The 15,730-nt window shown below is 39.0% G+C and overlaps 1 protein-coding gene across 1 annotated transcript in view; it reads left to right on the forward strand.

Moving 5' to 3' along the window:
• zmat4a (zinc finger, matrin-type 4a) overlaps window positions 1-10,750 on the forward strand; it is a 154,750-nt gene extending 144,000 nt beyond the window's left edge. The window contains 1 exon segment of the mRNA XM_026187289.1: window positions 7,380-10,750. Coding sequence (XP_026043074.1) covers window positions 7,380-7,407 — 28 coding nt within the window. The 3' untranslated portion in view covers window positions 7,408-10,750.
• The last annotated feature ends 4,980 nt before the right edge of the window (window positions 10,751-15,730 follow it).

A 15,730-nucleotide genomic window follows, 5' to 3' on the forward strand; every position in this document is an offset into this window, starting at 1 on the left:
CATTTCCATGATAATGAGTGGAGAGACAGAAATATCTCCCCATGTTTGACTCACATTGTGAAAATTATTCAGCGTTAAAATAAGGTTCCCTAGTGTGCTAATTCTTTCATTAATGTGTGAAAATTTATATTTTTACATAAAATGTGATACTTTTCTTTTAGCCACATACACACAATTTTTCATAAAGGGTAGATTTACATGGCTGCCAATAACAGTCAAATACGTGAATGCAAATTAGCCTGTTTATTTTTGGATTTCCATGGAGATTTAATGATGGGTTAAGGCGCAAGTGTTTTTTTTATCACATACGCTGGAGACCTACCTGAAACCAAGCAGAGTAATAAAATGTGTGACATTCAGCGATGGAAATGTGGCATAAAAATTGTGATTGGCCCTTAGAATTTAAAAAGCATTAGCTCACTTCATCAGGGTAAATTTACCATGAACTCAGGAGTTAATTCAAATGATTTCGGGGGAATTGCATATCCCGATGGCTTTGTCTTGAGCACAGCGATTCTTTATAATTAGTAATTACAGGAGTGTCAGGACAATAAACAACCAGAATCTCCAAAAGTTGATTCTGTTCATCTGGACGTAGCATTTTGTGGGAGAAACGTTTCGTCACTCATCCAAGTGACTTCTTCAGTCTCAGCTGCCTGCAGGTTATAAACAGTACATTTGCATAATGTACGAACCCAGCCCACTGAAGGAACAATGGGCTGGGAGGTCAGTTCCTTAATCTTAATTATGCAAATTCTCATGACCATTGATCAACAACCACTGACCAAAACCCACTGATCAAAGCCCACTGATCAATGGCCATGAGTCCCATTCACAGACAGTTGGGGAATGGCTGCAATCACAGCATTGTAAGATGGCGAAAGATGTACCCTAAGGCCCCCTCCTCGATTCAGAGATGGTCTTTCCCATTTCACGTAAATGGCCTCCTTGACTCCGCGCTCAAACCAGCGTTCCTCCCTGTCCAGGATGTGTACATCCTCATCATTGAAAGAGTGTCCACTGGCCTGTAGGTGTGAATAGACTGCAGAGTCCTGGCCTGACGAGGTAGCTCTTCTGTGTTGGGCCATCCGCTTCGCCAGAGGTTGTTTGGTTTCCCCGGTGTATAAATCCTGGCAATCCGGACAGCATACACTACGTTACTCTGTTTGTGTCGGGGGACCCGATCCTTGGGGTGGACCAATTTTTGGCGCAGCGTGTTTTGGGGTTTAAAAGCTACAGAGACCCGGTGTTTAGAAAAAATGCGTCTCAACTGCTCCGATACTCCTGACACATATGGAATCACTACAGGTTTTCGCTTGGGCAGCGGTTGTCCTTCTCTCCTGGATCAGCTTTCTTTAGGTGCCTTTCCAGCTTTGACAAAAGTCCAGCTGGGAAAACCATATTTACTCAGGGCCTTCTTGATGTGATGTCCTCCTGCCTCCCTGGCCACTGTGTCAGTGGGGATGGTGTTCGCTCTGTGTTATAGCGTCCTAATGACACCCAGTTTGTGCTCCAGTGGATGATGAGAGTCAAACCTTAAATACTGATCCGTATGCGTAGGTTTATGGTACACGTCAGCTTTTAGATGTCCCCCATTACTGATGGAAATCTCACAGTCTAAGAAGGCTAACCTGCCCCTTTTCATATCCTCCCTGGTGAATTTGATGTGTCGGTCCACCAAGTTAATGTGATCCGTGAATTGTGGTACGTACAGAGATTTCATTTTCACCCAGGGTTCATCCACATATGTGAACCAATGGCTTGGTGGTGTTCCAGGGTAAGATAGCAAGGACCTCCCAGCCCATTGTTCCTTCAGTGGGCTGGTTTCAGTCATTATGCAAATGTACTGTTTATAAGATTGGGGAAACCTGCAATCAGCTGAGACTGAAGAAGTCACTTGGATGAGTGACGAAACGTTTCTCCCACAAAACGCTACGTCCAGATGAACAGAATCAACTTTTGGAGATTTGCTTACCTGATTGATTGAGCATGCATCAAGAAGTAAACAACCAGAACTTTTTCTGTAAAATGTACAGACCAAAGTGGGCTGTATGTGGCACATAATGTAAAATGAGCCTGACTTCTCTGCTTAAGAAAGTCAAATAATTCAAAGTGATTGCTTATTTAATCGGCACAACAGTTGTTAGCTATGCAAAAAAAATTTTTTTTAAATCAATCAGCCTTTTAGGATGTTAAACCTCTGCCATTAGAATAGAGGAGTGTTTGTTGCTGAATATGGGCAGATATTCCATCAGAAATGATAAATGTTTATTATGAATCATTCATTTCTATCAGTTTTACATTAGATAGAATCACATGTGCTTTTCTTAAAAAAGCAAGGACATTTCTGAGCAACTGAGTGACCAAACTGTCCTTCTTTTTCTACCCAAATACTTGGTGTACGAGGAAGAGGGTTACAAGATCTGTTTGTTAAGAAAGGTTCAGGGTAGTAAGTCAAAACACTTTCTGTGTCGAGGTATAAGTCTGAAGCATTGGTGCATTCTGCCACGTTGAGCTTACCAGTGAAATAAGCACAACAGTTTGTTTTGTGTAGTTGTTTTTGTCTTTGCAAGACAAACACAGCAGGATGCTCTTTTTGCAGAGCAGACTGTGATTACTCTGCTTAGTTCGACTAAGGACAACATGCAATTCCCATTGCACTGACAGAGAAAAAGCCATTTGATTACGTGCAACAAACAACAGAAGCGATGCTAACTGCCAGTCTGTCATGTTCCTGCTCACAATTGTGCAGTTATTGTGTGTCCCCACTGGGGCAAATTGCACGATGCCTCTGAATTTTTTTCCCCATCTGCTCTATCAAACCATGGGCACACTTGTTTGTGCTGTCTGAGGGACAGGCAGCCTTTGGTGTGTCGTGACTGAGTCTTTATTGTGTTGACCGATTGAACCTGGGAGTACATCAGTCCTGCTAATCGAGGAGACGTCAGGACAGCAACTCTGTAATGATAAAGCGATAAGATGAGGCCATCTGTTGGTCTGGGTTGCTGGACCAATGCAGAAAAAGCTTGAAGTCACCTATTCAATCACACAACGATTGTGATTACTTGGCAACTTTTTGACACTGGATGTCAAGAGAAAGAAAAACGATTTCATTGAGTGCATGGAACAAAAAGGAGCAGAATGGTAGACAGGACCAGATCTCTACCTTTTCGATTCTGCAAATCAACTTATTGCTGATATATACTTATCTGATTTTTCAATCAACTGCAATAGCTTTAAGAATTTCCTCCAGGGAACCATGCATCATTAGTCTCTAAAACGGTGCTTAAACTAACCACTTGTATAAACTGAGTCCTGAAACTTATCTGCAGCAGATTATACTTTCAAAAGTTCAAAAGGAATGTTCTCCAGATGTCTCACATTGCACAAGTACAGAAACATGGCTGTTGAAATGAATTGCAGGCCAAGTGTGCATCAGTCATTGACGGTAGTTTGAAAGACATGCAGATTTGTGCAAATTTCAGGGACTGAGCCACAGAAAAAATAAGAATATTTTCTGACCTGACACACTGAACTAGAAAGTTAAGAATATTGTAAATCAAGGTCAGCTTTCTTTCAGAAAACCTACATTTCTATACAGTTATTGTATCTCCATTCCAGATTTTTCAAAGGCAAATATTTTAAAAGAAATAATGCTAAATAATTTATTCTTTAAAAACAAACCACCTGGCCTAATCCTTATGAGGATCTATTTTAAATCATGTTTCATGTTATATGTTTACGTTTACAAAGAAATTACATTTCCATTGAAACATAATTTCAGTTCAAAGTATAAAGTCAGGTGTTCCTGCTGCCTGGTCTTAGGTTTGTTTTTCATTATGTATCACTGAGCTTTCTATCAGCTAAAATGTCTCGGTCTGTCTCTGTCAATTAAATCTTTGGCATGCAAACAATAACTCGTTCATGCAGAGGTGTTAGATCCCCTTGACTGCCTTTGGCCCTAGGCCTTGACACATGCAGGCCCTCAGGAAACTGGACATACATTTTAGGCCGTGCTGTCATGTTTTGAACTGCATTCAATTCATTGAATCAGGGTCTACAAAAAACCTCCAGTCTTATTGAGGATTAGGTGAGTTCACTCCACCCAACCCACTGAAAACTCCTAGAGGACTTTGTGGAGTGGAAGACTGGCAGGTGCATTGGCTAAATTAAAGTGGATGAGTGTACCCCAGTCTCTTGTGGTGAAGAGACAGCTGAGCTTGAAACCAAAGCCATTCATTTGTTTTTACATTCCCTCCCTCAACTATGGTGACAAGCTCTGGATAGTGACTGAAAGAATAAGGTTGCAGTCTTGGTAGTGCAGGCGTCTTGATTCAAACCCAACTATGGCCTTTCTCCACAAAGAACATCAGCGTCTGTTTTGTCCTTTCTTCCTCCTCTCACCCCTAATCGGTCACGGGAGATAGCAGCCCCTCCCTGAGCCTGGTTCTGCGGAACTTTTTTTAAATGATTTTTTTCCTTCCCACTTTCAGCAAGTGCTTGCTCAGAGGAGGTCATCTATGTGGAGAATAGCCTGTGGGTTCATTCCTGATTCAAACTTGACCATGGTTGTAGATAAAGTGCTTCAAATGCATTGAGTAAACAGCTGTATGGCTGTATTTTTTTACTGGTTGATCTATGATCCCACCCTCACCTATGGCCATACATGCATGTAGTGGATGTTCCTCTTCTTCTGTGGGAGCTTGTCTTGGAAAAGCTCCGTAGTTTAGGACAGGTTATAGTCCTCTTCCACATAACAAGTAGCAAGTTGAAGTGGTTGTGATTTGGATGCCTCATGCACACCTCCTAGATTAAGTCTTGTGGATATGTCCTACTGGTAGGAACTGTGACAGGACAAGGGGCAGAAAGATGGATGAATGAAGTGATTATTAACTGGCATAAAAATCAGAAGGCTACAGACACTTTGGTTATTCTTCTGTCATTTCAGCACACCAAGTTTCTGCATGTAGAACGTACTATACAAAACTGCAATGTGACAAGAGATTCATTAACCTTAATTTGATTCACATCTGTTTTCTTTTCTTTACTATTTAATGAGAGACATGATTGACTGCAAATACAAGTTGATTACCAAAACCTTTTTAGAATATTTTTTTTCTTCAAATCTTTGCTGCATACTGAGCTGTCATATTTTTCATAATACAAAACCGGCAACATTATTTTGAACAATAACTACCATTATGTCTCAGCAGTTGTGCAGTCATCTCTGGCATTTTAAAACTTCACAATATCAAAACAAACAAAAAAAAAACCCAAGAGAAAAAGAGCTGTGTGTGCAGGTTCAACTTTACAATGTGTGAACGGATTAATTTATGTGTTTAATTCTCCCGTTGCCCCCGATGGCCACTCTGGCACTGGTGTCTCTCTATTTCATTTTGAACAGACCGAATTAATGTTTACTTAGAACACTGGAGGGCCACGCCACAAAAACATGAATGAAGTTTTGTATTTGTAATAAAATAGTAAAACAGAAACTACTATACATCCTGGGATGCTCTGAGGATGGCAGCTGAGGTATGGTTGTATGTTGTGCACAGCAGTTTAAATTTAAATATGTGTGTGGAACTACACACTCATATTGTTTTTGTACAGCATGTGCAGGATTGATGGAGATTCAACACGATATATAAAGGAAAACTGAGGCTGAAGGCGACAGAACATGACAAGAAACACAAGCAGCCAGATTCTCTCATCTGTTTGGAGCATTAAAAGATCTAAAAACTTATTAACTGGATAAGAACAAGTTGGTGTTTTTTTCAGCAGTATTAGTTTAAAAAATAGGAAGAAAACAAACAGGTAAAGCCTCTGCATATCAATTTAAATGATAATCTACATCTACATCCAATAATCTACATCCAAATAACACCTTTATTCTTTTCCTGTATTCTTTTTTCTATTTATTCTGTTCTATTTATTTTAAAATTTCAGCTGAAGAGGAGAAAACACAAACAAAATCTTTTTTTTTTGCCCTGTCAGAATATATAACAAACCAAACCCTGCATGGTTTCCATAAACCAATTATTCATATTTACTCTTTTCAATTCAAAACTTTTGCAAAATTCAACAGGAAGCCTAAAACTTTTGAAAGATTTTTGGTTTGTCTTTTGATATATATATACACTGGTCACTTTGCTAGGCACGCCATATACCTGCTCATTAACATAAATTTCTAAGTAGCCAACCACATGGCAGAAGCCCAATGCATTTAGACTTCCTGCTGAAATTTGAGCATCAGAATGGGGAACAAAGCTAGTCTTAAATTTCAGAGACTTCCCACACAACCACTTTTCGGCTTTACAGAGAATAATTAAAAAAAAAGAAAGAAAGAAAGAAAATATCCAGTGAGCTCATTTCTCTGGTTGAAAATGTGTTTTTGATAAAAGAGGAGAATGGCTGGACTGGTTTGAAGTGAAAATGTTATGGTGTGGAGATAGGTGCTGGGTGGAACCCACACACACGTGCAGTCAGGGTGAGCTTGAATTGAAAAACTACTAAACTGCATAGCAACAGGGAAATGGGGAGGAGTTTTCTTTTACGGAGAGAAAGATGCCTGATTGGAGGAGACAGAAACTGGAGCAAACACTATCTATGGAAAGCCAAGTCTGAGGCTTCTCGCCAAATTTTTAACCAATCATATTCATGTGATATTTCTATGCTATTATTAAAACTTTATTCCCTGAGGAGTGGCACCCTTTCTCTGTCAGGACAGCTGGACAGAGAGAGGTCCGCAGTGCTGTAACTGGAACCTTCGACCATTTAATAAACTTCATTATAAATAAAATTCATCTTTGAGTTTGTTCATCCTCTCTCAGAAAACAAACGCGACAACAGTAACTCCGATAATCACTCATTAGAGCCAAAGTATGTAGAAGAGCATCTCTGAAAAAGAAGAAGAGCTTGAAGACTGAATAACTCCAATTTCTACCTATTTATCATATCTTGGTGGTATATGTCATTCCAAGCTCTGCAGTGTGGAAGATGTTGATTTTTTTCAGTCCAGCAACACACGCAGTTCTCAAAGTTGGACATTAAATGACTGGAAAAAACATTAGCTCGTCTGATGAGTCTCAATTTCTTCTGCGACATCTGCAAGGCAGGGTCAGACCCAGGACTAGCAAAGTGGACCTAATAGTGTCCAGTGAGTGTAAGCTTTGACATCGTTTTCTTATCCATTGTGAAACTGATGAGTTTCTTGACATTTTTATGATTCTTAACTGGTGTAAATCAATGGCGACAGCAGCCAGCACCAAAATGTTTCTTTTCCTTTATTTTGCCATGTGCTGCATAAACTGTGTATACAATATCTGAAGTGTATCACTGATGAATCTTTTCCGTCTCTTTCTGTTTTTCTCCAACAGTCTGAAGAATCAGATATGTGTCCAGTGAGCGTGGGATGCCGATTAAAAAAAAAAAAAAAACTACTACTGGATTGATGTCAGACAAGCTGTGTTCAGCTTGCCCTGCTTTTTCTGCCTCCGCCATGCTTTTCGCTCCTCTCAAAACTATTTCAATTTCTCTCCTTATCTCTCCATTTCCATCTCTCTCTGGCTTTTTACTCTGTCTGTTTTGGATTTTTTTTTTCTAACACTAGAACTGCATCAGCTCCCTCACCTTTCAATATAAAGTGCAGTTCCTGCACATTGTTAGCCACTCCCAAACCATAAACCTTCACACTGCGGCTGTATTCTCTGCTTGCTTTTTTTTTTTCCTTTTTCTTGTTTTTAATTATTTGTTTTTTCAGTCCACTGACCATCTGAGAATATTAAAGTGGATCTGATACGCAGCAGCCTTTCTAACATGCATGGACTGAATTTAGCTTTATTTTTCACATGTTAAGTACTGTAAGTGGAATTAAGAATATAAGGGTTTGTTTGCGTTTGCTCAGTTTTAATGTAACACATGCATAGTGTCTAACATTGTTAAATCATTGCCCTAAATTATGTAAGGTAACAGTGTAATTTAGTGCATACATTCTGGACCTAAATCCCCTTGTAGCTTTTAAGGGGTTAATGGCAATAATGACACTAGTAGAAGTCTAACAATAAGTTGCATTGGTATTGTCTTCTATTGGCCATACTGAAGACTAAATTGCTCTTTTTTCTTGGGTTTTGGTTGTGCTGTAAGAAGACCACCAGAACTGGTGAGATTTGTCTGCATCTACACAGGATTACAAGTTTCAAATAGAAGCTTTCAACACTTTTAATTTGCCAGTACTGGGACCATGGTAAGAACTTTGCTTTCACCATGTTAATTGCTGTGATCTGGGAACAACTAACATCACTGTAAAGCAATCAAGTGGGGTAAGAAACTGTCAAACAATCAGACAAGTCAGAAAAAGTTAGCCAAAAGGAGAAACAAAGAAGGATTTCCCAAACTCTATCCATGTACCCCAGCATCATCCCAAGCAAAGCAGCACAGATATTTTTCTCCTCGGGTCCTCCAGGATACTTACCTCATCTGCCCCAAGTTCTCCACCCAGTTAGCTTCGTTTCAGCATGAAAGGATTTGCGTTGCAAGCTCTTGAGGTGGGAGTATTCTTCTGCAGACATACAAAGAAAAGAGCGCTATTACCAGTTGATTCCATTGGTACCAAATCATTTGCATAAACTAGACTTAGAAACAGGAACCGTCTAACTAAAAGAACTCTTTGATGTCTGGAGCACCCTTGTCCTACAGCTTTGTATCATGGGAAGTGAAGGGCTGCCTCAAAGAATTTCTAGAACATTCCAAAAGACTGAAAGTCACACATACACTCAATCTTTTCCATGTATAAGGCCATCCAGACATTATTACCACACTGGTTGTGCCATTGTAATCCGACATCTTCAGCTAACTCTGGGCTTCAAGTTGAGCTACTCTAACTGTCTGGTTGTTTGGGTTTCATGTTTCTTGCCCCTGTAGAAATTTGTCCTTGTTTTAAAGCAGTCCCAGATGACTTCAATAATAAAAAGTTATCTGTTATCATCATTGACAGAAACGATGTCAAAATCAAACAAAAAATTACATTAAAGTTGTTTTTAAGGTGTGAAAAAAGTTCTGGGTTTGGGCCTGATATATATAATACACATGCATATGTTTGCGTGCGTTAAAACCTTACCTGATTTCAATTTGGATCAGTTCAAGATCATCTTTTTAGGTTCAGACAGCTTCCAGCGCAGCTATTTTTAGATCCCTCTCTGGAAGTTCTGTTCTGACCATTTACATTTACAAACTTTCACAATGGACCACCTTCAAATTATGTTTGGAAGTGACATAAATTTCAAAGCCTAATGGTAGGTGATGATCGAGACCAGAAGCATGGTTGTTGTTACTCATTCACTGGATTTTGCACCATGACAAAGTGAGACTGTCAACACCATGCTCCTGTGGGATCTGAGGGAGAACACTGACAGAAAATTACCTGTCTTGTGCCACCATACTGTAATTATCTGTCATGTTTGGCCACACAAACACACTGCGCTGGGAGAGCCAGTGGAAATTACAGAGGCACAAGTAGCGGTAGACAAAATGCGACTTCCACAGACTGATCTGAAAAGCTGATCTTGAATTTTTCAGGTATGGTTTAAATTGGGAAAAGTTTTTAATTTTTCTAGGCCTCGTCCAGGAAGTTGTTGATCACACCTGTTACAAAGAACAGCTAGGTTTCTCTTGGTTATAAAAAGATGTCACCAGACATGATCTCTACCGCACGTTGAAAAGAGAGACTTTGTTTTGTTTTAAATTGCTGTCCAATGCAGCATATACAGTCTATTATATATAGTCAGTGTTTCAAAAAATATATATTTCCTTTCATTTCAGTATGGTCTTCATCTCAGGGAGGTGTAACTGGATGCTTTTGTGAAATTTAACAATGCTGTTGAGAGCTGAACATTCAAATGTACTGAATCCATTCCACCATAGAGACTTGTAGAATGTGTTGGTAGATGAGGTAGAAAGGACTGAAGTATAACTGTAATGGTTTCACAGTATTTGATATTGATGTGAAGTGTTTTAAAGGGTAATTCAGCTTTACATATATAGACAGTATATATATTATTCAAAGCTTATGTAGCATTCTTCTTTCTTACATGTCATGTCAAGAAATTAAAGATGTTGACTTAAAAGCCAGTATTGTATAAATGAGCACTATGAGGAAAACTATAGATGAGTAATATATCACTGTTGTGGACCAGATTAAGTTGTAATTGCTATCTGTTTACAATGTAAGAGATTTTATCTACTATCGTTTTCAGTGCTGTGTCAACTGCAGACCTGTGTTTGATTAACATGTAGCTTTGACTGTGTCGTTAAAGCGTTTAATTTTTCAGCCCTCTAAGGTTATTGACAGCTGAAATCACTTAAATATGGAGCTGGAGATTTGTACTGTGGAGGAAAAGAAAAAGATTATCATCTCGATTTGAAAAGTGGAAGAATTGTCGCTGGCTGATGTCAGAGCCGCCAGCTGATGTGTGAGATGCCACCGCCAACGACATTATGAATAATTTCTAGAAATGTGTTTTTTAAATATTGCAAATAAGACATGCACGTATGATTTGTTATTGCAACGAGGGAAAAAAATGAATTGCATTGCTCAGCCTGAGTAATAACGTCTCTGTCCAGGCGTTGCTTTGAATCAGTCATTTCTCCTTCATCACAGGATGTCCTTTGCTCATACACCCCCTAGTCCTGTTGTGCTCTGGGTTATGTGCTTTATTGTGTCTGAGAAACGAATAAAAGACACTTGCAATGATTTCTTCTGTAAGTTGTTTTCTGTTTATTTTATTGTGTTGCTTTTTCATCTTATTTTTAATAATTATAAAAAATCCTATCAGAACACATTAAACTTTTAAGGTAGTGAGTCAGTTGTGTAGAACCACAGTTACCAGTGACAACTTGAAGTAATCGTATTCTGTGTGACTATGAGTCTTTCACATTGTTGAGGAGGACTTATGGCGCACTTTTATTTTGGTCATTTCATTTCATTGATATTTGTCGGCATTTTTTGTGCACAGCTCTCTTAAAACTAGACTATGTAAAATCACATCACTCTGTAGAGTGCAGATTGGTGTTAAGGAATTCTGTTATTTTTACTCCTAGTTCAAGTGCATAATCCTAGCTGTGGTGGCCACTGTAGGACTTTTCTCCATAACAGCTGGTTTGTTTCTACTACTTTTTGCGAATAAAAAGATGGTCACATCTTTTGCTTTCACTTTTTAGCTTCTTGGATGATAAAACATATTTAGCTCAATGTAACGTGAATGCCTATGAGTTCTTTTCTTCTCTGTCTTTGATGTACTATGTGTACGACTAGACTATAACCACATATATACAATGTGATTAGGTGGAGTGTCCATCTCTGCACCACGGTGGGTTTAACAAACGGTGCTCGCGCTTATGAGTTTTTCAGTGGATTAATTCCAATAAAAATGCATAAGGTCGTTAGAAGACATGATTACACACTAATAAATGTATGTTTCCGAGTACAATATTTTATTTTATACTAAATAAAATTACTTACTCTATGATTTTGCAGTTTCTCTGAGCATTTCACCTAACTTTGGGGTGAATTTGATAGGATATCCACTCCTGGCAGGATTGCTTTCTAATCCTTAACACACACCTGAACCTCAGACAAACAAACTGACAAAATGTATGTTTTTATCAATTATTGTATTATTATTACTATTAAAAGATTAGTAGTAGTAGTAGTAATAGTATTGTTGCGTCAAACATCAATTAATCAAGTGCATTTGATTAACATGACCTGGTTGTTTCTTATCCTCGCAATTTTGACATATGGTAAAGTATATTTAGGTGTTCACAGAAATGCATAGAACCCTTTGTTTTTCACATGACTGTATAATCTCTTTGACTGACAAGCTATCATAATCACAATGTTTTTATCCCAATAAAGAACTAGAGTGTCATAATAAAGAGAATTATAATTTTCCTTTATGATTCAAAATGCCTATAGACCCACCTCGGTTGACCAGAAATACCCTTTATGTTACTAAATACTTAAATAGGATATACAGTGGGGCAAAAAAGTATTTAGTCAGCCACCGATTGTGCAAGTTCCCCCACTTAAAATGATGACAGAGGTCAGTAATTTGCACCAGAGGTACACTTCAACTGTGAGAGACAGAATGTGAAAAAAAAATCCATGAATCCACATGGTAGGATTTGTAAAGCATTTATTCGTAAATCAGGGTGGAAAATAAGTATTTGGTCACCTCAAACAAGGAAAATCTCTGGCTCTCACAGACCTGTAACGTCTTCTGTAAGAAGCTTTTCTGTCCTCCACTCGTTACCTGTATGAATGGCACCTGTTTGAACTCATCATCTGTATAAAAGACACCTGTCCACAGCCTCAAACAGTCAGACTCCAAACTCCGCCATGGCCAAGACCAAAGAGCTTTCGAAGGACACCAGGAAAAGTATTGTAGACCTGCACCAGACTGGGAAGAGTGAATCTACAATAGGCAAACAGCTTGGTGTGAAAAAATCAACTGTGGAGCAATCATCAGAAAATGGAAGACATACAAGACCACTGATAATCTCCCTCGATCTGGGGCTCCACGCAAGATCTCATCCCGTGGGGTCAAAATGATCATGAGAACGGTGAGCAAAGATCCCAGAACCACACGGGGGGACCTGGTGAATGACCTGCAGAGAGCTGGGACCAAAGTAACAAAGGTCACCATCAGTAACACACTACAACGGCAGGGAATCAAATCCCGCAGTGCCAGACGTGTTCCGCTGCTGAAGCCAGTGCATGTCCAGGCCCGTCTGAAGTTTGCCAGAGAGCACATGGATGATACAGCAGAGGATTGGGAGAATGTCATGTGGTCAGATGAAACCAAAGTAGAACTTTTTGGTATAAACTCAACTCGTCGTGTTTGGAGGAAGAAGAATACTGAGTTGCATCCCAAGAACACCATACCTACTGTGAAGCATGGGGGTGGAAACATCATGCTATGGGGCTGTTTTTCTGCCAAGGGGACAGGACGACTGATCCGTGTTAAGGACAGAATGAATGGGGCCATGTATCGTGAGATTTTGAGCCAAAACCTCCTTCCATCAGTGAGAACTTTGAAGATGAAACGAGGCTGGGTCTTCCAACATGACAATGATCCAAAACACACTGCCCGGGCAACAAAGGAGTGGCTCCGTAAGAAGCATTTGAAAGTCCTGGAGTGGCCTAGCCAGTCTCCAGACCTCAACCCCATAGAAAATCTGTGGCGGGAGTTGAAAGTCTGTGTTGCTCGGCGACAGCCCCAAAACATCACTGCTCTCGAGAAGATCTGCATGGAGGAATGGGCCAAAATACCAGCTACTGTGTGTGCAAACCTGGTAAAGACCTATAGTAAACGTTTGACCTCTGTTATTGCCAACAAAGGTTATGTTACAAAGTATTGAGTTGTATTTTTGTTATTGACCAAATACTTATTTTCCACCCTGATTTACGAATAAATTCTTTACAAATCCTACCATGTGGATTCATGGATTTTTTTTTCACATTCTGTCTCTCACAGTTGAAGTGTACCTCTGGTGCAAATTACTGACCTCTGTCATCATTTTAGGTGGAGGAACTTGCACAATCGGTGGCTGACTAAATACTTTTTTGCCCCACTGTACTTTTAGTAAAAAATGCAACTATTGGTAGGGCACCTGATTGTAATTAGATTGTAATCTAAATTAGATCCTGCATTAAAAGTCTGTACTACATAGATCCATGGTTACATCAATAGGCAAACATTCAGAATGTTTTTTTATGATTTTTGAAAAAATATGTACACAAAGATAAAGACATTCTCATGACGTCATGACGACGAATTTAACGTCCTAGGACCTGGCGTCCACATATGTGGACATCACATTTTGGGTTATTTAGACTAAAATATTAAATTTTGCTCTACATGGGCCTGATATCCACTTACGAGGACAATATACTGCTACTGTTCTATTAAAATTTTAAACGAATATCCTCATATGTCGCTCTTATTTTTCTTAAAAAAAAATAAGGTAAAAAAAATCTGGTAATTCTTTGATGTTTGTGCATATTGTAAAAACAAAGAGAAATGGAAAATGCATGGCGTGAAAGAGTTCGGGTCTTAGGAGGTTAAAGCAACTTCCTGATGATACACTGAAGACATGCTGGAGCAGAGATAGTGTGTTTGCCTACAGTAGGTGGTATGTACAGCAGCCTTTTTGATAAGGTGTCTAGGCAGATATTACTAGCTAACAAGACTACTACTTATCTAAATTAATGCAGAAACAGATCTAACTTTAAATTTAAAATGTTATGTCTAAAAATATTGAGTGAAACCTCCCTAAATGTTAGTTAGGTTTGCCAAAAAGTTGAGTTTTAAAGGGATTTTCTTTCCTTCACAGATGGTATCTTTGCTACATACTGTATGCGCAAATGTTGTCTGGTCCTTATAACAGCAGATGGGCAGAAGAACTGCCATCTGTGGTGTTATGGAATTTCCACTCACGATTGTTTAAGTGGCAAATATATGCGTTATACAGTGGGTAAAGTAAGCACTGAACACATCACCAATTTTCTAAGTAAATATATTTCTAAAGGTGCCACTGACACAAAATTATCACCAGACGTTGGTAACACCCCATCCAATCTACACATGCAAAGAAAACAAACCATGGACATCCATAAATTTAGTTATGTGTAATAATGAGAAATAACACAGTGAAAAAATATTGAACACATGAAGAAAGGGGGTTGCAAAAAGGCATGGAAAGTCATGACATCATCTGAAATATATAAGTAATTAGATATTATACCAATATTACTAATAATATTAGATTGCTTTCTAATATAAGTAATTAGAAAGCAATCCTCCCACTTAGTTTATCAGCTGGTTCAATCCCAACTGATGGCCTATAAAAATGATTTCATATTACCAAGGTGTCACACAAGAAACATCTCATGATGGGTAAAACCAGTGAGCTCTCTCAAGACCCAAAAATAAAGAAGAAAATAAAGAAAATAAAACACACAAAAAAACATGATGAACATTTTCCTTCATGGTGCAAAGAAACAACTGCTGAGAGAAGATCTGGGATCCGGAAATAATAAATGGACATTACTGCTGTTGACAATTTATCAAGAATTTAAGGCAATATTTAACCACTGTGGCTAGCATACTGTAGCATTCAAATGGGTGTGAGTATGGGTGTTAGCATTAAACCATCATGAAGCCATGCACCTTTGGTGCAAATGAAAGTATCAATGGTTCAGCACAGTCTCAAGAGTGGGGAGGAAATACCAGCAAATGGACAAATATACAAGTACAGCTGAACAGGATTGTACAAGGACATCATCCAATCAGCAGGACCAGTTTATGCTCCTTTGTACGAGGAGGAACTGTGGAAGCACTGCCGAGTCCTACGGTATGACCTTTAGTGAGCTACTCATGTGCATGCTTCTAATCAAATTGTCAGAGACTCCATGAGGGTGGCATGAGGCTCTGCAATCCTTTAGGCCCTGGCCTTGCGCTTACAGCCAAGCACTAAGCAGATCAACTGTCATTCACCAAAGATATGCCTCCCCAGACCATCACAAACCCACTGCTACCACTGGAAGGAAGGAAATCCAAAAAAGTCAATCCAATCACAATCACAAATGAAAGGCTTTGATTAATTTCATATGCGTGATTCATATCCAGTACATACAGATAAAGAAGATTATCAGAAAGGATGGTTCTCT

The sequence above is a fragment of the Astatotilapia calliptera genome, chromosome 12, assembly GCF_900246225.1.
Source record: "Astatotilapia calliptera chromosome 12, fAstCal1.2, whole genome shotgun sequence".
In the NCBI taxonomy this organism is placed as follows: domain Eukaryota; kingdom Metazoa; phylum Chordata; class Actinopteri; order Cichliformes; family Cichlidae; genus Astatotilapia; species Astatotilapia calliptera.